This window comes from Myotis daubentonii, chromosome 3 (genome assembly GCF_963259705.1).
Source record: "Myotis daubentonii chromosome 3, mMyoDau2.1, whole genome shotgun sequence".
NCBI classification, from domain to species: domain Eukaryota; kingdom Metazoa; phylum Chordata; class Mammalia; order Chiroptera; family Vespertilionidae; genus Myotis; species Myotis daubentonii.
Window position 1 is genome coordinate 151,029,198 of NC_081842.1, and position 26,989 is coordinate 151,056,186.

At 43.0% G+C, this 26,989-nt stretch overlaps 1 protein-coding gene across 4 annotated transcripts in view; it reads right to left on the minus strand.

Moving 5' to 3' along the window:
* Positions 1 to 3,983: 3,983 nt before the first annotated feature.
* The window catches only part of ZNF326 (zinc finger protein 326), a 43,981-nt gene continuing 20,975 nt past the window's right edge, over positions 3,984 to 26,989 (minus strand). For all 4 annotated transcript variants that reach the window (XM_059688886.1, XM_059688888.1, XM_059688887.1 and 1 more), the window contains 5 exons: positions 23,406 to 23,553; positions 21,940 to 22,039; positions 16,270 to 16,400; positions 12,535 to 12,630; positions 3,984 to 4,947 (listed from right to left, as the gene is read on the minus strand). In XM_059688886.1, the coding sequence (XP_059544869.1) occupies positions 4,507 to 4,947; positions 12,535 to 12,630; positions 16,270 to 16,400; positions 21,940 to 22,039; positions 23,406 to 23,553 (916 nt within the window). In that variant the 3' untranslated portion in view covers positions 3,984 to 4,506. The remainder of the gene's footprint in view (positions 4,948 to 12,534; positions 12,631 to 16,269; positions 16,401 to 21,939; positions 22,040 to 23,405; positions 23,554 to 26,989) is intronic.

The following is a 26,989-nucleotide window of genomic DNA, read 5'->3' on the forward strand; positions in this document are numbered from 1 at the left end:
TGAACATGCACTACCATCATGTGCCTTTGTAGTTTTTTTCTGTATGTCCATGGCTTTGGTATACAAATTTCTGTATATATTTTCAGTTATTCCACCTCATTATTAAAAAGGATTAGAGGTTTTTAAGTTATTATATTATACTATTATAAATCACAGTAGATATAAAATATAAATAAGTATATTTTATAATAATGTGAATATATATATATAGTCATGTTATAGTCAAACCTTGGAAACTAGAAACCACTGTCTCCTGAAGCAAGATGTGAATTCGTATGTTTAAGGGGACAGGAAGTTAATACAAATAAGACTGAGATGTAAGGCAGGAGAAGCAGGCCAGGAACAAACACAGAGAGCCAGGGATGCCACACCATAAAGTATTTCAAGTAGGGGAATGACACAAGCCAGAGAGCTTGTTACATGATTAAAGTACTAATCCTATTATTATGACTTCACAATATGGTTGTGAGAATTAAATAATCGAATTCCAAACAGAACAAAATTAAAAACAAGGCCCAGTTTTCTGATTCCCACAGGTCACTTCAATGCTCCAATGCTCTAGTAAAACAATATTCCGAAGACTCTTCCTAGCCTGATCACTAACAGGCAGAAGTTCTGGCTTTGATATGGAAGAGTTGTAGGCACTAGAAATTTGTTTAAGAGCCTTATAAATGTTATCAAAATGCAATCACTGATCACTACCATCAGAAACACCTGGGAAACTTCTTAAAAATACATCACCTCCAAAGAATATGATCTAGTAAATCAAATATGTAGATAACTCCAAATCCTCACTTAAAAAAAAAACTTAACCATTCCCTTATAATTCCTCAGAAAAGCCTTTTCCAATATTGAAGGTGACCTGAAGGATGAAGAGTCCACCAAGGAGAGCTGACAAGTATAGGTTACAAAGATCTGGAAACAGGGGAAAGCTTCATTAAAAAAATAACTGAAAGCCATTATGGCTGGTGAAAAGAACAGTATGATAAAAGCTGGAAAGCTAGGCCAGGCCTGACTGCCATGATAAGGAGTTTGGATTGTACAGGTACAAAAAGAAGCAGATGGCCAGCATAATCTGAATTACATTTTAAAATGATTATACTTCTGTGTGCAAAACTGAGTCCAGCCCTAGCCGGTTTGGCTGAGTGGATAGAGCATCGGCCTGCAGACTGAGAGGTCCCAGGGTCAATTCTGGTCAAGCCCAGGTTGCAGATTTGATCCCCAGTAGGGGTGTGCAGGAGGCAGCCAATCGATGATTTTCTCTCATTATTGATGTTTCTATCTCTCTCTCCCTTTGTCTTTGTCTCCGAAAACTATCTATCTATCTATCTATCTATCTATCTATCTATCTATCTATCTATCTATCTATCTATTTTTAAAAATGAGTCTAACAGTGTCAAGGTAGAAGCGAGATTAGTTAATAAGCTATTTCAATAGTCCAAGAAAGAGATGATGGTGACTGGAACTGGGTTGGTAGCAGAAGAGATGGAAGAGTGAGCAGATATATTTTGGAAGCAGAAAACATAGACTTTCTGATAGACTGGAGGTAGGGAGGGTTAAAAAGGGAAGCATATAAGACAGTCTGTAGACACCTGGCTTAAGCAACTGTGTAAGTTATAAGTAAATTTCTTTGCTTATTAGAACTAATGTTTAGTTTTTTAATAAAGAAAACAAATACAGGGTGTCCCAAAAAAATGTATACACACTTTAACAACTGATTCTATTACATTGTTTAAATGAAATGTATTTTTTTAATATATTTTATTGATTTTTCACAGAGAGGAAGGGAAAGGGATAGAGAGATAGAAACATCGATGAGAGAGAAACATCGATCAGCTGCCTCCTGCACACCCCCAACTGGGGATGTGACCGCAACCAAGGTACATGCCCTTGACCGGAATCGAACCTGGGACCTTTCAGTCTGCAGGCCGACGCTCTATCCACTGAGTCAAACCAGTTAGGGCAAATGAAATGTATTTTAATAAGCACTGCCCTTATAATTATTTGAAGTGTGTATAGTTTCTTTGTGACATGCTCTATTTTAGATAACAGAAGTTAAATTATTAAAGATATTATATAAACCTTTATCACAAAAGTATTGAAAATATGAACATTAAAGGATCACAAAAATTAATCTGCCTGCAAATTAAACTGCCTTTTAATAATTACAAATTGTTAATTTCTGAATTAAGAACAATAACAAAGTACAATTTATTAATACTACGTAAATAAGCTAGTTGAATAAAGAATTTTACACCTTTCCCACAAAAATTACTACTTAGATGTACTTGCCTCTCATTCTAAAACCTTTACTTAGAAGTTGTTATACAGGATTCTTCCCAAGTTTCGTTAAAAAAACAAAATCCTACTTAGAAACAAAAGAACGTACTAACTCTAAGAGATCTATTCTCCTTTTAACTTAGCCTTTCCACAAATATTTTTTAAAAAAGGAGAAACGAAAGGATTAATCAAATCCTAGTATCCTTAAAATATAAACTTCTGAGCAAAAGACTTTCTTTCTGAAGCCACTAACGGACATACAGACTCCTAGGTAGGCTCCAAATTTCTCCCATCTTCACTAACCTTTCTTAGCTCCAAATCCCTGTAGGTGAATATAAATGCCCATTGTATTTTCCCAGCTGAAAGATAAGTGAATCTAGTCCACAAGAACAAATTCATACTGGCCTTAATTTTAAAAAATCTCTTAAGCTCAGCTGCTGTGGCTCAGTGGGTTGAGTGTCGATCCATGCACCAAGAGGTCACTGGTTAAATTTCCACTGAAGGCACATGCCCTGGTTGTGGGCTCCATCCCCAATAGGGGGCATGCATGAGGCAGCCAATCGCTGCTTCACATTAATGATTCTGTATCTCCCTTTCTCAAATCAATAAAAACTTATAAAAAACTTTTTAAATCTATTTAAAAGCTTTAACTATATGCAAAGAGAGAAATTATCTGTGAAATTCTACAAATGCCCAATTATCCATTTAATGCCTTGAAATTAGTTAATATACCCATGTCTTGATCCATTCGGTACCTCAAATTTTGAGAAGCTAATTTTCTTGAAAGAGAGGCCCTCTCAAAAGATGCCAGAGTAAAGATCCAAAGAGAGAGCACTGTTTTTCAGTGACATAAATGGTCACTTGAAAACAGATCACCTATCAATCTCATCTTCTCTTTTAGAGTATGCTAGAGGCCCAATGCATGAAATTCGTGCAAGGGGCTCGGCCCTCACAGCCCTGGCTTCGTCCAGAAGTCGTCAGGAACGTCATTCGGCTGCCCGGTCTAATTAGCATATTAACCTTTTATTATTAGAGTATATAAGCATATGGCTTACAAAAAGTAAAAAGAGGAGAGAAATATTCAAAAGAAATAATTCTTTTCTTTAAAAAGTGATAGTTTGCTTCTTGGTTCTTCAACCAAATACTGACATTACCAAATAACTAACACAATTATGAAAGATTACTTGTATGCAAATGTATTTTCAAAAAGATTTCAAGATTTGACACAGGCACCAAGAAATGAAATTAATTAAAGCAAGTATAAATAGGTAAGTTATAGACCAGGGGTGGGCAAACTTTTTGACTCAAGGGCCACAATGGGTTCTTAAACTGGACCGGAGGGCCGGAACAAAAGCATGGATGGAGTGTTTGTGTGAACTAATATAAATTCAAAGTAAACTTCATTACATAAAAGGATATGGTCTTTTTTTTTTTTTTTTTTTAGTTTTATTCATTTCAAACGGGCCGGATCCGGCCCGCGGGCCGTAGTTTGCCCACGGCTGTTATAGACTGACCTCTACTTGAAATATTAAAAAATATTTAGTAATACATTTTAAAATATGATTGAGGTAAATTTTTTCTGTAATTCAAGTCTTCTCAATCATCTTAAAATACCTGTGAGCTGAACTCATGCATTAGGCAAATCCTGATTTTAAATACTCATCTAATTGCTGAACTGTTTCATGTAAAATTGCTAATCCAGGTAGGGTTTTTGTAAAAAACATTTTATTACTACAAAGGGAAACATGGTCACAAAAAGCCTTGAAGCGTATCTTAACGCAAATTACTATTCAATGTTCAATGCAGTAAAAAAATACACAGAGCACAAAATACTTGCCCAATTAATCTCTTCCAGGGTAAGTATTCAAAACATTAATGCACACTTGAATATATACTCCCAAGAGCAGCATTTAAGTTCAAATGATTAGAATAGATACTAACAATACATATCTGTTATCTTAACACCAATAAAGTAATAAAAATTAAGCTTACAAATTATACAAACCATTTATTGAATCTATGTTGGGTAACTATAAAAACTAAACTAATACCTTCATTTTATTTAAACAAATGCCAAACATTTAAAAATTATATAAAATAAAAATTTAATGTGTGGAATGCATGCAACATGGGTGTTAACTCTCTTATTTTAAACTATTAAAATTCTTACCCTTTTCCACATTAGGACAGAAATTTAAAGCTTCTTTTATATCTAATACCTTATATTTAATTTTCTTCTGGTTGGTCAACAGGAAGGCTTACATGCTCTTCCTTTGCTGCTTCTTCCTCTCCTTCCCCCACTCCCGTTCCTTCCCCCACTCCCATTCCTTCCCCCACTCCCGTTCCTTCCCCCACTCCCGTTCCTTCCCCCACTCCCGTTCCTTCCCCCGTCCCTTCTATGTCCCCCACTCCCTCTATTCCTTCACCTTCTCCTGCTTCCTCTACCCCCACCACTTCCTCTGCTTCCCCTACACGCTCTGCTTCCTCTACACCCTCTACTTCCTCTACTCCCTCCACTTCCCCTACTCCCTCCACTTCCCCCACTTCCTCCTCTTCCTCCTCTTCTTCCTCCTCTTCAATATGTTCACCAATCTTTTCTTCTTCCTCTTCATCTCCTTCTATTTGCTGATCTTGAGAATGATCTTGAATTTTAAAAGGATTCTCACCCTAAAAACATGAGAAATAGCTTTTAAAATCAGCACATTTTATATCAGTGAAATTTTTATATGCTCTATCATCAAAATACTTTCAAAGCTTTTTATTTTAACACTAGAGGCCCAGTGCACGAATTCGTGCATGGGTGGGGTCTGGCAAGCCCGGCCCCAATCAGGATGGATCGGATCGGGGCTAGGCCTGTCGGGAGGAGGAGACAGCAGGAGGTTGGCTGGCCAGCCCGCCCCAATCAGGCCTGATCAGGGCTGGGCCAGTCGTGGGGAGGGGCCATGGCAATTGGCCGGTGGGCCCCACTCCCGATTGGGGGCGGGGCCAGCCATGGGGAGGAGCTGTGGGCGATTGGCCAGCAGGCCCCACCCCCAAATGGGGTGAGGGGGCCAACCGGGGACCAATAGCCTGGGGAAGGGGCCATGGGTGGTTGGCAAGCCAGCCCTGCTGCTGATCCGAGTTGGGGAGCCAGTCAGGGGCAGAGCTAGCTGGGGGGAGGGGCCACGGGCTGATCAGGGTAGTAGGGGCCCATCGGGGGTGGGGCCGATCAGGGGGAGGGGCCGCAGGTGGTTGGCTGCCAGGCCTGCCCCTGATTGGCATGGTGGGGGCCCATCTGGGGTGGGGTTGGCCAGGGGGAGGGGCTGCAGGAGGTTGGCTGGCCAACCCCGCCCCCTATTGGGGTGGGAAGGTGATCAGGGGCAGGGCCAGCCGGGGGGAAGGGTCATGGGGGGGTTGGCCGGCTACCCCACTCCCGATCAGGGTGGAAGAGGCCGATTAGGGGTGGGGCCGGCCGGGGGGGGGGGAGGCGCCACGGGAGGCTGGCCAATTGGACACCCCCCCCACCCCCCCGCCATTGACCAGTTTGCTGGCCACACTAGGCATCATAGCGACCGGTCGTTCTGGTCACTGGCTTTTCATATATACAGATAGAAGATAGATGACAAATCCACTAAATATCTGTTGAGTACCTATTCATGCCAAAGTGAGTATATACATTACTGAATTCATTACTTTATACTCATAAACTAGAAGGCTTAAAGGCCCTATTTTTTTAACTGAATTTCTAAAATTTTGTATGTGTGTAGAACAAAGACAAATATATGGGTTTTCAGAGAAACTAAGTAGATGAAGTAAAATATCTAACTTCTGCCCTAGTTGGTTTGGCTCAGTGGATAGAGCATTGGCCTGCATACTGAAGGGTTCTGAGTTCAATTCTGGTCAAGGACACATGCCTAGGTTATGGGCTCATCCCCAGTAGGGGGTGCACAGGAGGCAGCCGATCAATGATTCTCTCTCATCTCTCCCTCTATCTCTCTGTCTCTTGCCCTCTCCCTTCCTCTCTGAAATCAATAAAAATATTTTTAAAAGATATTTATCTTCAACTTAATTATACTAGTCAATGTACTGCTGTTGCAGAGTATCTTTAAAAACTCAAATGAGCCTGATTGATGCTCAGTTGGTTGAGCATCATCCCATGCACCAAGAGTTACCAGTTCAGTTCTCAGTCAAGACATATACCTAGTTTGTGGACTCTACCCCCAGTAAGGGGAGTGCAGGAGGCAGCAAATCGATGTTTCTCATTAATGTTTCTCTCTCTCTCCCTCTAAAAATATGAATAAAAACATATTTAAAAAGAATGCAATAAGTTTATATAGCTTAAAATGTTTTTAAAAATGCAAATGAAAATAATGTACCTAATTTTTCTTTAAAAAAATAGACAAATATTTAATGCACTAAACATTCATAAACACAATTGTATTTTTATTTATTTTAATATATTTTTATTGATTTCAGAGAGGAAGGGAGAGGGAGAGATAGACAGAAACATCAATGATGAGAGAGAATCATTGGTTGGCTGCCTCCTGCACACCCCCTACTGGGGATCGAGCCTGAAACACAGGTATGTGCCCTTGACCGGAATCGAACCTGGGACCTTTCAGTTCATAGGCTGATGCTCTAGCCACTGAGCAAAACCAGCTAGGGCCACAATTGTATTTTAATATTTTTATTTAAATAACTGATGCACCAGTTACTGTGGCTCAATTGGCTGAATGTTGTCCCATGTACCAAAGGTCTCTTGTTTGATTCCTGGTCAGGACACATGCCCAGGTTGTGAGCTCCATCCCCAGTAGGGGGCGTGCAGGGGACAGCTGATTGATGTGTCTCTCTCCCTCCCTATACCTTTCTCTCTCTCTCTCTAAAATCAATTAAATAAATACTTGAATTATGTATCTGAATTAAGTCTCAAAAATTGGACCACATCAGAAGGCTATGTTAATATAGCAGGAATGAAGAGGCAATAAAGGTTTTTTAAGACTAGTGATACACTTTAAGATAAACCAGGTAGGAATGTGCAGGATAAGCTGGAGCAGCAAGAAAAGAAATACTAGTGAGAAGGCTACTCTAATACCCCAGGAAAGGGAAGTATAAAATATGTTGTGGCACCAGTAACAATAGTTAAAACAGGATGAGGAAAGGAGAAGAAGCAGGTATATGCTACATATAATTAGAATTTCAGGTGTCTAAATGACTAACAGGCAGCTATAAATTTGCAACTCAGAAGAGGGTTCAAAGTAAGATGTTTAGATTTGTGAACTGCTTGCACAGAGTAAGTGGTGAAGTCAAGGTTTTAAATGGGACAAATGCAGGGGTGGTCTGGGGGAGAAAGTGGAAAAAAGCTCCAAGAATAAAACCCTTTGAAAATGCCTATACTTGGGGGTAGAAGTTAGAAAAGGAACACTGAATGTAAGAGGAAACCCAGGACAGCAAAATATCTGCCAAAACAAAGTTTCAAGAATAAGTGATAGATCAGCAGTGTTAAGTAATGCAAGCAAATAACACTAAACAGAATGGGAAAAGCGTCAATAGAGTTGATAACTATTAAAGCTCTGTGAGGGATTTATTTTACTATCCCTTTATTTGATGTTTAAAATAATAAAGAATAAACCATTAAAATGTTTTATTTGAAAATTAGGTCACTGGTCATCTTAGAGCAGTTTCAAAAGGATGACATAAGTGAAAGTTCTACCCAAGAATTGCCCAAGAAGTGATTGTCACAATTTTCCACAAAGCTCTAAAAAGAAAAGGCTCAAGTCTAACACTCCCAAATTTTAATTTAGTCAAGTAGTGGAACTCTTGCTAAAAACACAAATTCCTGATTCAATTTCAAATCTCCTGAGTCAAAATTCCCAGGGAAGAAGTCTCGTAATCTGCATATTTAAGAAGCATTTCAGAGATAATTTATCAGAGATGTTTAGAATGCCCTAATTTTAAAAGTCTTAAAAGGGCATAGGCAGATTTTTATTTGATTTGAGCCTAATAGGTGATTCTAATTACACATCACCAATTGAGAATTACTGGGTTAAAGAATGAAAGGAAGTAAAGAACACAATGTAGGATAAATTACTTTTTCATGTATGACCAGAGACTAGGAAAAGTTAAGTCATTTTTAGTGTAGGGATCTCATAAGCATGTCTATTTGGGTAAGATAATAAAATAAAGAGAAGTCAGATGCAGGTAAGGAAAGAGATAACCGATGAATCAAGAACACACATCAAGGGTAAAGAAGTGTCTTTTCCCTCACAGATAACAAAAAAAGTGAGGGAAAGATTAATCTAAGGCAGAGAAGGAGAGAACTATAGAGTTCGCATCTAATGGTCTCAATCACCCTAAAAGAAGAAAGAAATAAGAATAAAGGAAGTGAGGGGAGTAAGGATGAAATCTGGCTTTGTGAAGAGTAGAACAGTTTTGAAGCAGTCACTATGGGAAACATATTACATTGGTAGGCAATAAGTAAAATTATTGTGAACTACAGTAAAAATGTAGCAAACAATTCCATGATATTTTTAGCAAGACAGACAGTTAATAAAGCTAACCATAGATGGCACAGTGCTGGTGACTGGTAAGAGGCAGAAGAACAGATGAGCAGGGGGTTTAACAATGGCAGCACTGCATTACTGTAAAAGCTGACCGTGTGTCCAGGCCAGGGAGTAAAGAAAACAAGATGACACAATTGGAGAACTGAAAGAAACTGATGAACTGATATCTTCATGGGGTAAAGATTAAAAAGGGTATTTTATCAGACTGAGAGCACTTGGAAGTAAGACTTTTAAACCATGACCAGAGATGACTACAAACAGAGCATATTCTGGGGAATGACAACAGGAAATAGAAAATGCAGAACAAAGGGAAATCATTGAGCAATGTGACATCAGTGCTTCTTGAATTTTAATGCAAATGAATCAACTGAAATCTTGTTAAAATGATGATTCTTATTCAATAGGCCTGGACATTAACTGAAAATAAAACTGCATTTCTAATGAGCTCCCAGGTAACGCCAATACTGCTGCTGGTCCATGGATCACATTCAGAGTAAAGGATCTTGAGTTCTCCTCAGTTCAGGTACTTTCTCCAAAATAGGTCCATGAGCAAGACACCCCACCTGTGATGTCTCTTTTTCCATGAACTGATTCTAAAGTGTAGCTTGAAAACCCTATGTAGAAATTCTAATTTGTATTCTCTCTTTAAAAATTATTTTCATACATCAATAGAAGCCATTAACTTCTCAAGAGTGTATGATATAGCAAGAATAAAAATCTAATTTTTCCTAATTTAGCTCCTATCTTTTTGATGCCATATGTCCCAAAAACTTGGATTTCAATTAGTGCTACATTCGCTTTTTAAAAGTGGTGTCAATAATGTAGTAAAGCCCAGACCAGATAATTTAGTTGGTTAGAGCATCGTCCCGAAACACCAAGGTTGCTGGTTTGATCCCTGGTCAGGGCACATACTAGAATCAACTAATGAATGTATAAATAAGTGGAACAACAAAATTGATGTTTCTCTCTTTCTCTAAAAAAAAAAAATCAATAAAAATAAAAATGTAGTAAACAATGACAAATATGGTTAACAAATCTGAAAATAAGCCCGTAAGGAATAAACCAAAAGAACTGAGATTTATTCAACTTGGAAGGCACTTAGTTGAAGGTTAACTTAATGGTTTATTAAGCATTGTAAACCTTGAGAAAAAAAAACAACTACCAAGAAAGGCTTCTGGTGGCTAACTGGGCTCAAATTAAAAAAAAAAAAAAAAAAAAAGCAGAGCCTAGCAGCCATTTCTACACAGGCGCATCTCATGCAAACTGCACTTTGGGGAGAAGCCTGCACTAAATTGCCTGCACACACTGCTCCTGCCACCTGTGCCAGCCCTTACAAAGGAGTTCCTGGAGTCTTATTTCAACCAACAGTACTGAGGCTTTCCCTATCCAATTGAAGCTGTGCAGATCTATTATGATCAATCAGAACAGTGCCTTTGGGACCAATCAAACTGTGAGGATTTGGAGTCCTCATTTGCATGAGGATGGACAAATCAGGGACCAGAGGCAGGAACTTCTGTCCATATAAGCCAGCTCCTTTGGCTCTGAGAGAGCACTTCCCCTTTCCATCTAAGACTGAATATACTGTGTCTCCCTGGCTGAGCTGAAATACCAACAATGTCTCACTGGAGTGGAGCAGAGCAGATCAGTGCAGGCCAGAGCAGACTGGCATAGGACAGAGTAGACAAACAGGAGCAGAACAGAGCTGCCTCCATAGAGAAGAACCTACACACTGGCTGCCTCACAGCCCTGAGATTTTCACAGCCATCTACATTACAATTAAGCTGTTTTGCACTGAATAAATTTTCCTTCTTCACCACACAACAAACTGGAGATACCTGTTGGCATTGAATTGGAGCCAACTACCATTAGTTGTGGTTAATCACAACAGCCAAAATAAACAAAACTTCTTTAATTTATCAAGATTTAGTTACTAATGTAAATAAGAAACTTTTGTAATTCTTCAACATAACAACTCTTTCAGTGTAGGACAGTGGTCGGCAAACTGTGGCTCGGCAAACTGCAACTTGCAAGCCACATGTGGCTCTTTGGCCCCTTGAGTGTAGCTCTTCCACAAAATACCAACTTCTGCACATGGGCCACGAAGTTTCAATCGCACTGTACGTGCGCGCCCGCACGTGGTATTTTGTGGTATTTTGTGGAAGAGCCACACTCAAGGGGCCAAAGAGCCGCATGTGGCTCGCGAGCCACAGTCTGCCAACCACGGGTGTAGGATGACTTTCAAATAAAGTATCTATATATATAAAAGCCTACGCAAACTTTACTACAGAACAACCAGTCGCTATGATGCGCACTGACCACCAGGGGGCAGATGCTCAATGCAGGAGCTGCCCCCTGGTGGTCAGTGCATTCCCACAGCCAACCTCCTGTGGGCCCCCTCCCCCCTCCCCCCCTCCCCGGCCAGCCAACCTCCCACGGTCCAACCCCCACTGGCCAATCTCCTGCAGTCCCTCCCCCCACCCTGGCTGGTCAACCTCTCACAGTCCCTCCTGACAGCCGGCCAACCTCCTGTGGTCCCTCCTCCCCACCACAGCCAGCCTCCAGTGCTGCATGAATTTGTGCACCGGGCCTCTAGTTATTTTATAAAAACTCAAAAACTAGCCCTGGCCAGTGATGCTCAGTGGTTGGAGCATTGGCCTGTCCATGGAAGGTTTCAGGTTCAATTCCTGGTCAAGGGCACATACCTGGTTTGCCGGTTTGATCCCCTGCCCATTGGGGTGCATGCGGGGGACAACCAAACTATGTGACACATTGATGTTTCTCTCTTTTTCTCTCTCCCCACTTCCCCCTTCCACTCTTTCTAAAAAATCAATGGAAAAAATATTCTCTGGTGAGGATTAACAAAACAAAAAAAAACCTCAAAAACTAAAATCTAATATGTATTTCTATTATTTCCTGAATAAATAAGTTACTATTTGTACTATAAGTGTCCATAATATGTAAAGGATTTTATGTAATGAAAAGATTCCTCAGTACTATAGGCCAAAAATTGTTTGAGAAGCAGTGGGCCAGGTATAATTGTTCACATCTGAGTTTCCTGACATTTGGGGCAAATCTTTCTCCTGGCCTCCTGATTCCATGAGGGAGGTTTTTCTGAAGCAACACAGTTTATCTCCTGCTTCCCCTCCAGCTTCATCCAAGGAAGAGGAATGACTTATCCAACTATACTTGGAAGAAGAAACTGGACATGCACAACTCAATCCCTTCTGGGCCCCTTCTTTTGGGTCTTCCTAGCAATAGAAAGGATGCATTCTAGTCTATTCTATGTCACATGGTAAAGTAGGGGAAAGCTGTTGCTATCCACCTAAACCAGTAATAGAGATTGGTGGACATAAGCCTATGTAATTTACCAATGAAATGTTAGAAGGTTCACATAACTACCCATCTGAAACATATTCAAGTCATCCTTTTGCTAAAAATCAAGAATAAAGCTGACATTGTGATATTCCATCAGACTCCTGTGCATTTCTCAAATGATCCAGAGCTAGGAAAGGGTTAAGGGAAAAATGGCTTATGGCTCTCTCCCGCCACAAACCCCAACAATTAAGAAAAACAGATGTTTTACATGTATGCAAGATATTAAGAACAACTCTTCCTAATGTTGTGCTATATTTAAGTATCATAGAGAGTTGCTATCACCATTTAATTATTACAATACTACAATATAACCTAAAGAGCTGATACCCTAACATCTTACCTTGACAAAACGTTCATATCGCGCCTTCACTATTGGATTATTCAAAATGCTTGTAGCAGTCAAGACACTCTCTCTTTTAATTTGTTCCTTATAAACCTATAAAAAATAGAATACACTTAAGTACTTGAAAGCCATGTCATAAAAAAAATATTTCTGTATTAATAACACTGTATGCTCAAATTGTTAGATTGAAATGATTTACTTTCTGGCAATTAAGTTATAAAGCAGCAACAGTTACTGTGACCACATGTAAATATTCTATGGATTAAAACAATAAAGATTCAATGAGCATATCAGCTTCAACAACACACACCCAGTCACCATATAGTTTAAGTCTAGGTATTTTAAAAAGTTGCTTTCCCTCCTTTCTATTCTTCCTCCACCTAGTCCAGTGCCAACTATTCCAACTATTAATTCTCATGCTAGAGAAAGAAAATAAGTTTTGAGCTAGAATAATTAGTCTACCTCTGGGCTATAACTATCATAAGACTATCCAATCCTATCATCTACATTAATAAAAGAGAAAAATGGTAATTGGCGTACGACAATACCCTTTTCATTGGCTATTCAGGGCTATATGCAAATTAACTGCCAACAAGATGGCTGTTAATTTGCATATGTAGGCACAATGCAGGGAGGCGAAAGGGAAAGCAGGAAGAAGCCCCCTGCCACTGACAGTGATCGGAAACCCAGGGGGGAGGTAAGAACTGGGGGGCAGGGCAAAGGCGGCCCCAGGGGCGCCTTTGCCCTGCCCCCCAGCCATGATTGGAGAATCAGGCGCCTTTGCCGCCCTGGCCAGTGATAGCAGGAAGTAGGGGTGGACCCAGCGATGGGAGCTGGGCACGGTCGAAGCTGGTAGTCCCAGGAGCTAGGGGCCCCTTGCCTGGGCCTAAAGCAGAGCCAACGATCGCGGGGCCGCTGCAGCTGCGGGTCCCCGCTGCCCGGGCCGGACGCCTCAGCCAGAGGCGTTAGGCCTGGGCAGGGGCGGAGCCTGCAACCGCGGGGAGCTGGGGGTCCCCTGCCCAGGCCTGACACCTCTGCCGGAGGCCTCAGGCCTGGTCAAGGGGCCGATCCGGTGATTGGTGATGGGAGGGTGATGAGGGTCAACTCCTCTGGCCGAGGCATCAGGCCTGGGCAGGTGGCGGAGCCAGGGATTGGGGGGATATGATGGTCCCCTTGCCCAGGCCTGAAGCCTGGGTCAGAGGCGTCAGGCTTGGGCGGGGGGTGGAGCAAGCGATCAGAGGGAGATGGGGGTCCCCTGCCCAGGCATGATTCCTGGGCCAGAGGCTTCAGGCCTGGGCAGGGGCCAGAGCCAGTGATCGGGGGGAGATGGGGGTCCCCTGTCCAAGCCTGACACCTCGGGCGGAGGCGTCAGGCTTGGGCAAGGGGCCGGTCAGGCGATGGGAAGGTGATGGGGGTCTACGCCTCTGGCTGAGGCATCAGGCCTGGGCAAGGGCAGAGCCAGCAATCGGAGGGGTCTGGGGGTCCCCTGCCGAGGCCTGATGCCTGGGGGCAGAACCAGTGATGGGGGGAAATGAGGGTCCCCTGCCTGGGCAAGGGGCCGATCCTGCGATTGGAGGGTGATGGGGGTCAACGCCTGAGGGCTCCCAGTATGTGAGAGGGGGCTGGCTGGGGTGAGGGACACTCCCCCCCACACACACCCAGTGCACAAATTTCGTGCACCGGGCCCCTAGTGTATAATAAAAGGCTAAAATGCAAATTGACTGAACAATGGAATGACCAGATGCTATGACGTGCACTGACCACCGGGGGGTGGGCAGACGCTCAACACAAGAGCTGCCCCCTGGTGGTCAGTGCACTCCCACAGGGGGAGTGCCGCTTAGCCGGAAGCCAGGCTCAAGGCTGGTGAGTGCAGCAACAGTGGCGGGAGCCTCTCCCACCTCCACAGCAGCGCTAAGGATGTCCAACTGATGGCTTAGTTAGGCACTGGCCTAAGCTGTCAGTCAGATATCCCCTAAGGGCTCCTGGACTGCGAGAGGGCGCAGGCCAGACTGAGGGGGACCCCCCACACTCTGAGTGCATGAATTTCGTGCACCGGGCCTCTAGTTTTACATAAGGGAGAAAAGGTAATTTATGCAATGTCTAGTTTCCAAAAAAGTGCCAAAGGAATAACAAAAGAGAAAGACAAAGATTTTTAAAATATTATATGTGGTCAAAGTAGCTTAAAAAAAGTCTGAAAAAGCTTGGGTTAAATGAGATTCACCTTTAATACAAAATATGAATTTGAGAACCAAGCACGTTCTATTTAAAACATAAGTCTTTAGCCCTGGCCAGGTAGCTAAGTTGGGTAGAATATCATTCAATATGCCAAGTTTGTGGGGTTTGATGCCCAGTTAGAGCATATAACAATCAACCAATAAATACATAAATAAGTGAAACAAGAAATTGATGTTTTTCTCCCTTTCTCCCCAACCCCCGTCTCACTGTCTCTTTTTCTCTCTCTCAAATCAATTTTTAAAAAAACTTGTCTTTTAACATTTACATTTTTAAATTTGCCTTTCAAATTTTGCACAAATATTTTTACTTGAAATAAATTTGACTAAAGAAAAGCAACCAATAGAAGAAAAATATGCTAACAAAAAGAAAGCTCTTCTAGAATACTTTAGTAAATTCTACTTAAAAATGTAAGAATAAGGATAGTAACTGATAATTCTTTTACTTTCATTTTTCCTGACTACAGAAAAATGTTAATCAAATCATTCCTTCCTTTTGTTCTAAAACACACATATACACACACACAATCATTTTGTATCAACTTAAAAAAGTTAAACAAAATTAATTTACATGCATGTACTGAACCACAATTCAAACCCAAAATGTCTTGATCCAGAATCCACAATCTAACTATTGTACATATTGCCTCTCTCTAGCTATCTTTTTTTTTATGTTTTTTTTTAATAATTTTTATTGCTTGAAGTATTACAAAGAGTATTACATATGTCTCCTTTTTTCCCCCCCTTGACATTCCCCCGGCCCCTTCCCCCTAGTGCAGGGGTGGGCAAACTTTTTGACTCGAGGGCCACAATGGGTTCTTAAACTGGACCGGAGGGCCGGAACAAAAGCATGGATGGAGTGTTTGTGTGAACTAATATAAATTCAAAGTAAACATCATTACATAAAAGGGTATGGTCTTTTTTTTTTTTTTTTTAGTTTTATTCATTTCCAACGGGTCGCATCCGGCCCACAGGCCGTAGTTTTCCCACGGCTGCCCTAGTGTCGTGTCCATGGATTATTCTTATATGCATGCATATAAGTCCTTCGGTTGATCTCTTAACACCCCCCCCCCCCCCAAACCCTCCCCAGGCTTCCCACTGTAGTTTGACAGTCTGTTCAATGCTGCTCTGCCTCTGCATCTACCCCTGTTCATCAGTCTATACTGGTCTCCATTATCTGTCCCAACCTCACTGGAGCCATCCCAGCCTCATCGGGGCCGTTTCGTCCTCACCAGGGCCGTCTTGACCTCACCGGGGCCATCCCTACCTCACTGGGGCCATCTGAACCTCACCGGGGCCATCTGAACCTCACCGGGGCCGTCCCGACCTCACCGGGGCCGTCTTGACCCTGCCGGTGACATACATCTCTCTAGCTATCTTTACAGTAATTCACAGGTGAGATTACTAGGATTGTACACAATGGCCTTTAAAGAACAATAAGGGACTGATGAATGATTTAACGACTTCATTAGGATAGATGTTAGGATAGAAGCAAACTTACCTGCTTCCCTTTGATATGATCAGGAGACTTTAAGTGTTGCTGAACTGAGCTATGTAAAGCAGGGATATACACACTACAAGCACTGCAGTGAACAGTCTCTACTTTCATCATGTGATCATCTGCAGAAACACCTACAAAAAAATCCAATAAATAATAATAAATGACTCATGTTTTTATTTCAGACAAATCAAGTTTTATTATTTTGTTCCCATAATTATTTATACTCCTTCCCAAAATACTAGTAGGACTGGAGTATACAGTTTATGTTGAGTTTTTCTATCCTTTCTAATAATGAAATACGCTAAATGACCCTGACGCCATCATAAAGACGGCTTTCCACAGCAAATAAAGAAGGAATATCCTAATTGCTGCCCTGCCCTCAAAGATGGCAGCGCCCACAGCCACAAGATGGCTGGCAGGGAAAGGCAGTTGTGGGCGATCACTCCAGCAGAGGAGGGCAGTTGGGAGCAACCAGGCCAGCAGGGGAGGGCAGCTTGGGGCGACCGGGAGGGCAGTTGGGGACGACTGGGCTGGCAGGTGAAGGCAATTGGGGGTGATCAGGCTGGCAGACAGAAGCAGTTAGGGCAGCGGTTCTCAACCTGTGGGTGGCAACCCCTTTGGGGGTTGAATGACCCTTTCACAGGGGTTGCCTAAGACCATTAGATAACACATATAATTACATATTGTTTTTGTGATTAATCACTGTGCTTAATTATGTTCAATTTGTAACAATGAAAATACATCCTGCATATCAGATATTTACATTACGATTCATAACAGTAGCAAAATTACAGTTATGAAGTAGCAACAAAAATAATTTTATGTTTGGGGGTCACCTCAACATGAGGAACTGTATTGAAGGGTCATGGGATTAGGAAGGTTGAGAACCACTGGGTTAGGGGAAATCAGGCAGGCAGGCAAGCGAGCAGTTGGGAGCCAGCAGTCCCGGATTATGAGAGGGATGTCCTATTGCTGGTCCCAAGGCAACCCAGATTGGAGAGGGTGTAGGCTGGACTGAGGAACAACCCCCCACCCAGTACATGAATTTTGTGCCCCGAGCCTCCAGTATATCTTGTAACTCTGCACATATATATATAAAGCACATGAAAAGACTAAAATTATAAAGTATAATTACATTATATTTCCTAGTCATGTTATATAATTATGGTCTGAAGCCTATACATCCATCCAAAAAGAAAACAAATGTAATTTTTTGGTAAAATAAGAATTTTCATGATTATGAATGTGAGTAGCTAGGACTAGGGGAAAAGAAATCATAATTGGATTCATGAGAAACAAAATACGGTGGACATTGAAAATAGCAATTGATGTTTATTACAGGTAAATATATAAATACTAGTAGCCCAGTGCACAAAAATTTGTGCACTCAGGGGTGAGGGTGAGGAGTGGGGCCAGACCCCTCAGCCCGACCTGCACCCTCTGTTATGTTCCGGGACCCTGGCCACTCCTGCCATAGGCACAGGCCTACAGGCTTGGGGTGGCCTGGCTCCCAAGGCCCCAATTTATCAAGAGAACAAAGTCGGCGTTAGTTACAGCCCTCACCGAACCCAGTACACTGCATCTGTGCATACAACTGCCTCGTTCATGTGCCTGCTTCGCCCTACTGAATTACTAACATCTTGAGGACATAGCTCTGTCTTATCCTGCTTCAACTTCAGTGCCTGTCCTGGTGCCATGGACCTGAGAGGGTTTGCTGAGTGACTGAATAATGAGTGATTGAATGAGTGAATGAATGAGCAAGTAAGTGAATGAGCAAGCAGCTAAGGGGCGGGAACGCGTTGGCACGGCAACATGGCAGAAGTTCCAGCCCCACTCCCGGGTCCCTGAAGCCCACCCTGGGGAAAGTTCCCCCCTGCTCCCAGTGTCCTGGCGCCCCTCTCCTGGCTGCATACTGAATTACTAACATCTTGAGGACATAGCTCTGTTTTATCCTGCTTCAACTTCAATGCCAGGCCTGGTGCCATGGACCTGAGTGGGTTTGCTGAGTGAGTGAATAATGAGTGAGTGAATGAGTGAGTCAGTGAATGAGCAAGCAGCTGCCAGCGGGGATAGTGTGCACTCTGCTCTGAGATGCCTGACGCAAACCCCGGGAAGTTCCCGCCCTGCTCCCAGAGGCCCCAATCCCCTCTCCCGGCTGCATAGTTTGTGCAGGGCAAAGGCTGCCTGGGTGTGCGTTTTGGCAAATCAGTGCATTAGCACCTGTCCACTGGGGATCCCCCTGGAAGGCTGTTTGTGGGCGTGGCCAGTGGAAGATGGGTGCATTAGCACCTGTCAGCTGGGGATCCCCCTGGAAGGCTGTTTGTGGGCATGGCCAGTGGAAGATGGGTGCATTAGCACCGGTCAGCTGGGGATTCCCCCTGGAAGGCTGTTTGTGGGCGTGGCCAGTGGCAGATCCATGCCTTCAGCCCAGGATCCCGATGGGAGGTCCGTTTGTGGGCGTGGCCAGTGGCCGATTGCTGGGGTCCCGCTGCCAGCCCTGGGTCTGTTCCCATAGGGGCCGCCTGCCACCCGGGTTGCAAATAGCAGACCCGGATGGCAGTGGGGCAGGCGGGATGGTGCTGTCCCGCCCTGCCTACAGTATGCAAATTAGCCACCATCTTTGTTGGCGGTTAGCTGGTCATCTTCACTGGTGATTAATTTGCATATCACCCTGATTAGCCAATGGGAAGGGTAGCGGTCGTATGCCAATTACCATGCCTATTGCACGAAGAGATTCATGCAATAGGTCTTCCTTTCCCCTGGCTGCTGGCACCGGTTTTCCTCCGGCATCTGGCACCCAGGCCTTCGCTCTGGCCGGGATCCAGCCAGAGCTGGCCCCATGGCTGGCGGCGCAGCGAAGCCTCACGGCCTCCTGGCACTGCTCCAGCCCCCGGGCTGTCAGGCTTCGCTCCACCACTTGGAGCCTATGTATGCAAATTAACTGCCATCGTTGTTAGGTTAATTTGCATACTCCCCCGATAGGCTGGTTAGCATAGTGAAAGTACGGTCATTTTACATGTTTGTCTATTGTTAGGTAAGACTAGAGGCCTGATGCACAAAAATTTGTGCACTCGGGGGTGGGGGGGAGGGTCCCCTCAGCCTGGCCTGTGCCCTCTCACAGTCTGGGACCCCTCAGGGGATGACCACTTGCTGGCTTAGGCCTGCTCCCCGGGGAATTGGGCCTAAGATGGCAATCAGACATCCCTCTAGCAGCCCTCGGGGATTGTCCACTTGCCAGCGGGGAGCAGACCTAAGCTGCAGTCAGACATCCTTAGCGCTGCGGCCGCAGCCGGCTAAAAGCAGGTATCTAGGGTTTGTTTAGCTTCTACAATTGAAACATTGTTGCTTCCAGAGCTCAGAGCCGGGCCGCGGCAGGCGGGGAACCTTGGCTTCCTCCATCACTGGAGCAAGCAAGCCTCATGTTCGCTTCAGCTGCGTCGCTGCTGGCCGCCATTTTTGTTGGCAGTTAATTTGCATATCACCCTGATTAGCCAATGGGAAACGTAGCGGAGGTATGGTTAATTACCCTTTTTGTCTTTTATTAGCTAGGATATGCAAAGGGTAGGTATAAGAGAAAATGGCTCCTCCTGGGAATTGCAGGTAATTCAATATAGCTGGGGCACAGAGTATAAAGAAAGAACAAAAGGTGAGAACAGAGAAAAAGAGAAAAGCCTAGACCAGTGGTCGGCAAACCGCGGCTCTTCGACCCCTTGAGTGTGGCTCTTCCACAAAATACCACGTGCAGGCGCACATGTACAGTGCGATTGAAACTTCGTGGCCCATGCGCAGAAGTAGGTTTTCGGCCTGGGCAAAACAAGTATACAAGACGAGTGTGGTTGGGAGAGTTGGAAGGGGTCTACCTCAGCGAACGTACCTCAATCAGATTGAGGATGTTTTTAGCAAAAGCCAGCTTAGGAGTACCCTAATTAAGTTAATAGCAATGTACCTACCTATATAGTTTACGTTTAAAAAATTGGCTCTCAAAAGAAATTTCAATCATTATACTGTTGATATTTGGCTCTGTTGACTAATGAGTTTGCTGACCACTGGCCTAGACCATGGAGAGCCTTTTGTGCCATGCCTAGGAATTTGAATTTTATTCTGAATGGGGGGAACCACTGAAAATTCTTGAAGTAATGATGCAATATAGTAGAATTAGAGGTCAGAAAGACTGGAAGTAAGAAAACTAGTTAGCAAAATACTATAATTGTCAAAAGAGCACACAAAGGTTTGAACAAATGCATTATTTAAAAGGAGATAAACAGACTTGATAGACATTTAAAAGATGGAACCTAAAGGACACAATGCTACAAATAGAGTCAAATCACAGGAAGTACTCAGGTTTTAACTTCATACTTCTGGCTTTGATGGTAGGGCCACTTTCCAACATAATAAAGTACGTATTTGTAGAGTATTTTTTTGTTTTTTTGTTTTCTTCATGGGCTGGAGGATGCTCAAAGATAGGACAGAGTTTTTTGGATATGTTGATTTTGTGGAACTGAAGAGAGATGTGAATAGGCACTTGGATGTATAACGTTAGAGTTCAAAAGAGAGATCTGTGCTATAGATGCATAAGTAATTAACAAAAGTGTTAATTTAAGCTCTGTAAATAATACAGAAAGAAATATAGAGAGATAATAATGGGACAAATGACAGAATTCTGGGAAATACTGACTTCTAAAAGTCTGATACAGAAAGAAAAGCACACAAAGTGAAAAATGACAAGGGAATACAGAGAACATCAGGGCAGTGAGATACCAGAAAAACCAAGGGAGGAAATGGGTTCACAGAGAATAAAGTTATCAGTGAAAAATATTGCAGAAGTAAGATAATGATTCAAAAGAATCTATTGCAGTTGGTGTTGGTAACCTTTGTCAGGGCAGTTTCAGTCAACTAATGGTAGCAGAAAATTATCTACTATAGGTAAAGCAATAAATGGGAAGTGAAGAAACGGAGACCAGTGTGGACTATGCCTAACGAAGCTTGGCTATTTAGAGAGAAAGGCGGGTTTTAGGTGAACAGATGTCCGTTTTTATTTTCCTCTATTCCTTCAGGGTTTTTTTATTTTTAAGATAAGAATAGGCTTCAGGCCGAACCGGTTTGGCTCAGTGGATAGAGCATTGGCCTGCAGACTGAAGGGTCCCAGGTTCGATTCCGGTCAAGGGCATGTACCTTGGTTGCGGGCACATCCCCAGTAGGGGGCTTGCAGGAGGCAGCTGATCAATCTCTCTCATCGATGTTTCTAACTCTCTATCCCTCTCCCTTCTTCTCTGTAAAAAAAATCAATAAAATATATATAAAAATGAAAAGAAAGAAAGAAAGAAAAAAAAAGAATAGGCTTCAGGGAGGGAATTAAAAGAGAAGAAGGAAAAACAGAAGAGGAAAAGTCCTTAAGGAAATGGTAGGGATAAGAAAGACAGGACAGATGGTAGAAGAACTTCCATCCAGAGGTAAAGTTGATTTTTCCTCTAAAACTGAAGTGAAGGCCACAAGTGTAGGAAGTGATAAATTTGTAAACATGAGAACAAGAAGTCAAAGTTCATTTCTTATAACCCGCTCAGTGCTACCAATTATAACTATGTACTGTATCACTCTAGTGGGCATCTTTACACAGAAATAGGTTACAGCATAAAATATACATGTAAATTTTCGAAAACAATGTTTACTTACCTTCCATAACACCTTTTTCAATTATTTTGGCTACTTCTGTTTGATTATTTGTCTGTTGCTTACGAATAGATGTTTTCTTGAATTTATTCACCATACATTCCTAGAAAACAAAATAGGAAGAATCCAAAAAATTATCAGTGAGCATTTAGCATATGCTCAGCACCATGCTTGGCCTATAAAACAGTATGCGTTATATAAGAACTAGTATCTGTTTTCAAGAAGCTTACAATTTAGTTGAAAAGACTATCATAATGTACCAATAAACTACAAAAAGTATTCACTTTTCAAAACATATTTTAGGCAGATAAAGTAAGAGAAATCAAAGCGAGTAGACTAGTCAAGGTCTTCTCTGCCCTGGCCAGTGTGACTCAGTGATTGAGCGTCAACCTATGAACCAGGAGGTGATGGTTAGATTCCCGGTTAGGGCACATGCCCCAGTTGCAGGTTTGATCCACAGTAGGGGATGTGCAGGAGGCAGCCGATCAATGATTCTCTCTCATCATTGATATTTCTATATACTAGTATCTCTCGCTCTCTCTCCCTTCCTCTTTGAAATGAATTAAAATATATTTTTTTAATTTATTAAAAAAAAAAATCTTCTCTGGGCAGGTGAACACTTAAGTCCTAAATGACAGGAACCAGTTAAGGAATAATTACAAAAATTGTAATTAAGGGACACAATTCTCTGAGGATATAGAGGAGTGAATGATCATTGTATTTCTAGCCTTCTAACAAATCCATCTCTTCTGCCCAAATTAACTGTATGCACAATTAGCAGTCCAGCTCTAGCACCTTCCTTAAGCATCCCTGAACCCAACTATCCTTCCTTACTCCAAACCCCTTCTGCACATACTATCATTCTTGGCCTTCCCACTTAACTGTGTCATCTGTGTATGGGTGTGTTCTATTTCCAACTGTTGTCTGTTCAATGAGGGTAGTGTCTGAATCTTCCATGCCTACACAGCACACTTCATAAATATTCAAGAAAAATTGTTGAACTGAGATGACCACACACTCATAATACAACGGACACTAAACAGACACCTGACTCTCTGGTTCTGAATTCAGACTCCACTACTTACTGAGTCACTAAACTGTTCTGAGCATGATCTTTCATGATAAAATGGGAGTTATTCTGAGGCTCAAATAAAATACCAGAGTACTCAGCACAACAACACATACACAGACCCCCTCAATGGATGATAGCTGATTCTGCATCAATAAAGTTGTTAAAGGAATTCTTTTCCTGACACCTATACCAGAAATTACTGTAAGAAACATAAAATGTCCCGTCAAATAACAAATCTAAATTATATTATACAAGAGGAATTCACATCTAATTGCAGGTTCATTTTTAAATAACAAATTAAAATTTTAGAAACATAATACGGGAAATGGAGAACTACAAAAAATAAGAAATTGAAATTTCAGATAAAGTGCTTTTCACTTTAAAAACAGCTACTTACATGCAAAAACTCCATAACTACTTTATCAAATTTAGTTTGTTTCTGAATATGATCTAATGTTTCCTGGTGTGAAGAACTTTCCAGATGCAGTTCAATATCTTTTTCTTCAAACGTTCGAAATTTACAAAATGAACATGTGAATGCCATTCTATAAGGGAAAAAAAGTATTTCTTTATATATTACTTTATTTACTTACAGAGTGCATATAAAGATAACAATGAAACTAATTTTAGTAGCATGATTTCCTTTCTTCCATTTTATGGGTGATGTAAATTTAGCTTAAATCAGAAAAAAATAATATTTCGTTAAGTACCTATTTGGACAACACTGTCATTATACTACTTTGCATTTCTGACCCACCCTGGAGCTTCTGAGTATGAAAGATGGAATATCTATATCTACTTCATCTAATCCCAAACTCTCTATTTCTAGCCTAGACCAGTTAGAAAGCCAAAGCAAACCGTGACAAGTATCAATTTCCAAAGTTCCACTACTTGTTTTACACTCTGTTCCATCCTCCAGTTTCCAAACCACTTGAGTAGTATCCACACAGCCAGGTGGGACATCAGACAACCATAATTCACTCCCTTGAGCTCTTGGATGACCACAGTCCTGTTCCCTAAAGACCACTTCAGGCCAAAACCGGTTTGGCTCAGTGGATAGAGCGTCGGCCTGTGGACTGAAAGGTCCCAGGTTCGATTCCAGTCAAGGGCGTGTACCTGGGTTGCGGGCACATCCTCAGTGGGGGATGTGCAGGAGGCAGCTGATCGACGTTTCTCTCTCATCAATGTTTCTAACTCTCTATCTCTCTCCCTTCCTCTCTGTAAAAAATCAATAAAAGATTTAAAAAAAAAAGACCACTTCAGGATAACTAACAGTCCTGGCCTGAACAAATGCATGCATTTACAAGCTCTGGAACCATCCCAGAATGAATTCCCTCATTTTCTCCCATTTAATTGCTCCTATCTTACGTATTTTCATTTCCTTTTCCTACAATTATAACCACCATTTCCTAACTGGTTTCTTTGTCTCCAGCCTCCATTTTCCAATTAATTCCTTACACTACTATTAGATTTATTTTCCTGGTAAAGAGTATGGGATCTGGAGCCAACTTTTCGGTTGATATCCTAGCCCCCTTGTGTGACCTTGGACAATTAACTTCCTCTGGGCCTTAATTTTCTTATCTTAATGAGACCAGGATTTAAAAAATTAATACATATAAAGCCCTTAGAACAGCTCCTGGCACACAGTAATTATTCAATTAACTAGAGGTCCGGAGCAGATTCGTGTACCGGTAGGGTCCCTCAGCCTGGCCTGCAGAGATCGGGCCACAACTCACAGTCCAACATCGCTCAAGGGATGCAGTAGTGCACACAGGCGGCCGGGGAGAAGCCCAAGCCGTGGCCTGGCGCCACACTGCTCCCACTCATCCAGGCCCCACTGCGCCTGCTGCCACGCCGCCACTTGGTAGGCTCAGTAGGGTCTCCATGCACCTATCCTAGGGCAATACTGGTGTGACCGAGAAGCAGCCACAGGCTCATGCCCAGTCAGTCCCGATGCTGGTCCCAATCCTGGTCTGGATGGAGAAGGCATAGGGGAAGTGTCTGCAGTAGAGGCTTGCACTGCCATAGCGGCACTCGCCAGCCATGAGCGGGCGTCTGTGGCACTCTCACTGTGGGAGCACACTGACCACCAGGGGGACAGCTCATGCGTTGAGCGTCTGCCCCCTGGTGGTCAGTGCAAGTGCACATCATAGCAACCAGTCGAACAGTCGCTTAGGCTTTTATATATATAGACTAGGGGCCCGGTGCACGAAATTCGTGCACCCTCAGCCCAGCCTGCCCCCTCTCACATACTGGGAGCCCTCAGGCGTTGACCCTCATCACCCTCCAATCGCCTGATCGGCCCCTTGCCCAGGCCTGACGCCTCCGCCAGAGGTGTCAGGCTTGGACAGGGGACCCCTATCTCCCCCTGATCACTGGCTCAGGCCCCCACCCAGGCCTGAGGCCTCTGGCCCAGGAATCATGCCTGGGCAGGGGACCCCCATCTCCCTCTGATCGCTTGCTCCACCCCCCGCCCAAGCCTGACGCCTCTGACCCAGGCTTCAAGCCTGGGCAAGGGGACCATCATATCCCCCCAATCCCCGGCTCCGCCCAACGCCCAGGCCTGATGCCTCGGCCAGAGGAGTTGACCCTCATCACCCTCCGATCACCAATCACTGGATCGGCCCCTTGACCAGGCCTGAGACCTCCGGCAGAGGTGTCAGGCCTGGGCAGGGGACCCCCAGCTCCTCGCAGTTGCAGGCTCCGCCCCTGCCCAGGCCTAACACCTCTGGCCTAGGCATCTGGCCCGGGCAGCGGGGACCCGCAGCTGCACCGGCCCCACAATCGTGGGCTCCGCTTTAGGCCTAGGCAAGGGACCCCTAGCTCCCGGGATTGCCAGCTTCGACCGTGCCCAGCTCCCATCGCTGGCTCCACCCCTACTTCCTGCTCTCACCGGCCAGGGTGGAAAAAGCTCCTGATTCTCCGATCATGGCTGGGGGGCAGGGCAAAGGCGGCTCCAGGGCCGCCTTTGCCCTGCCCCCCAGCTCTTAGATCCCCCCTGGGTTTCCGATCACTGTCAGTGGCAGGGGGCTTCTTCCTGCTTTCCCTTTCGCCTCCCTGCATTGTGCCTACATATGCAAATTAACCGCCATCTTGTTGGCAGTTAACTGCCAATCTTAGTTGGCAGTTAATTTGCATATAGCCCTGATTAGCCAATGAAAAGGGTATCGTTGTACGTCAATTACCATTTTTCTCTTTTATTATATAGGATTATTGTTACTTCCTAAAGGAGGCAACAGCACATTACTGCTCAAAAAGCTTCATTGGCTCCTTATGGCTAAAAAAAAAGTTAAAATCCTTTCAGCTGCCATTTAGAACAGCACTTACTCTCTCCTATCTCTCTATTTGGCTTCACCCACTAATAGCTTTAACAGTATCTGGAACATAGTATGTCTTCATTAAATGTTTTAATTAGCATATATCTTTTGCCCCACTACAGTCTTTTTCAATCTAAATAGCTTTCCATTTCCTGAATATACAGGAAACATTTAAACTTTTTTACCTCAAACCATGACCTCTACCTGAGCTGCCTAACAACTCCTATTGTCACCCCGCCCCCCCCGCACCATTCCTAAATCTGTTAAAATCCACTGATGCATTTCCCTGCACCCCTATGTAGAGTCTCCTATATGACTACTTCGTACTTTCTTTTGGCCCTCTTCACCATATATTGTTTGTCTGCACCTCTCAAAAACCCATTCCTTTCCCTACAGCTCCCTACCTTTCCATCCTTTTTATTATATTAAAAACACTCAAATATCCAAGAATATATATATCATAAGAATAATTATTTTCTGTCAATCTCTTATCCTAACTCAAAGTAAAACTGTTCTGATAAATTGAAATAATTTTTAGACTATTTAAAAGGATACTTATCCAAAAATGACAATTGAACTAATAATATTCTTTTAGTTATGTCATCAGGTTTATATTCAGAATTATGGAAAAAACAGGTAGATGAAAGCTCATTTCTTTTATTTT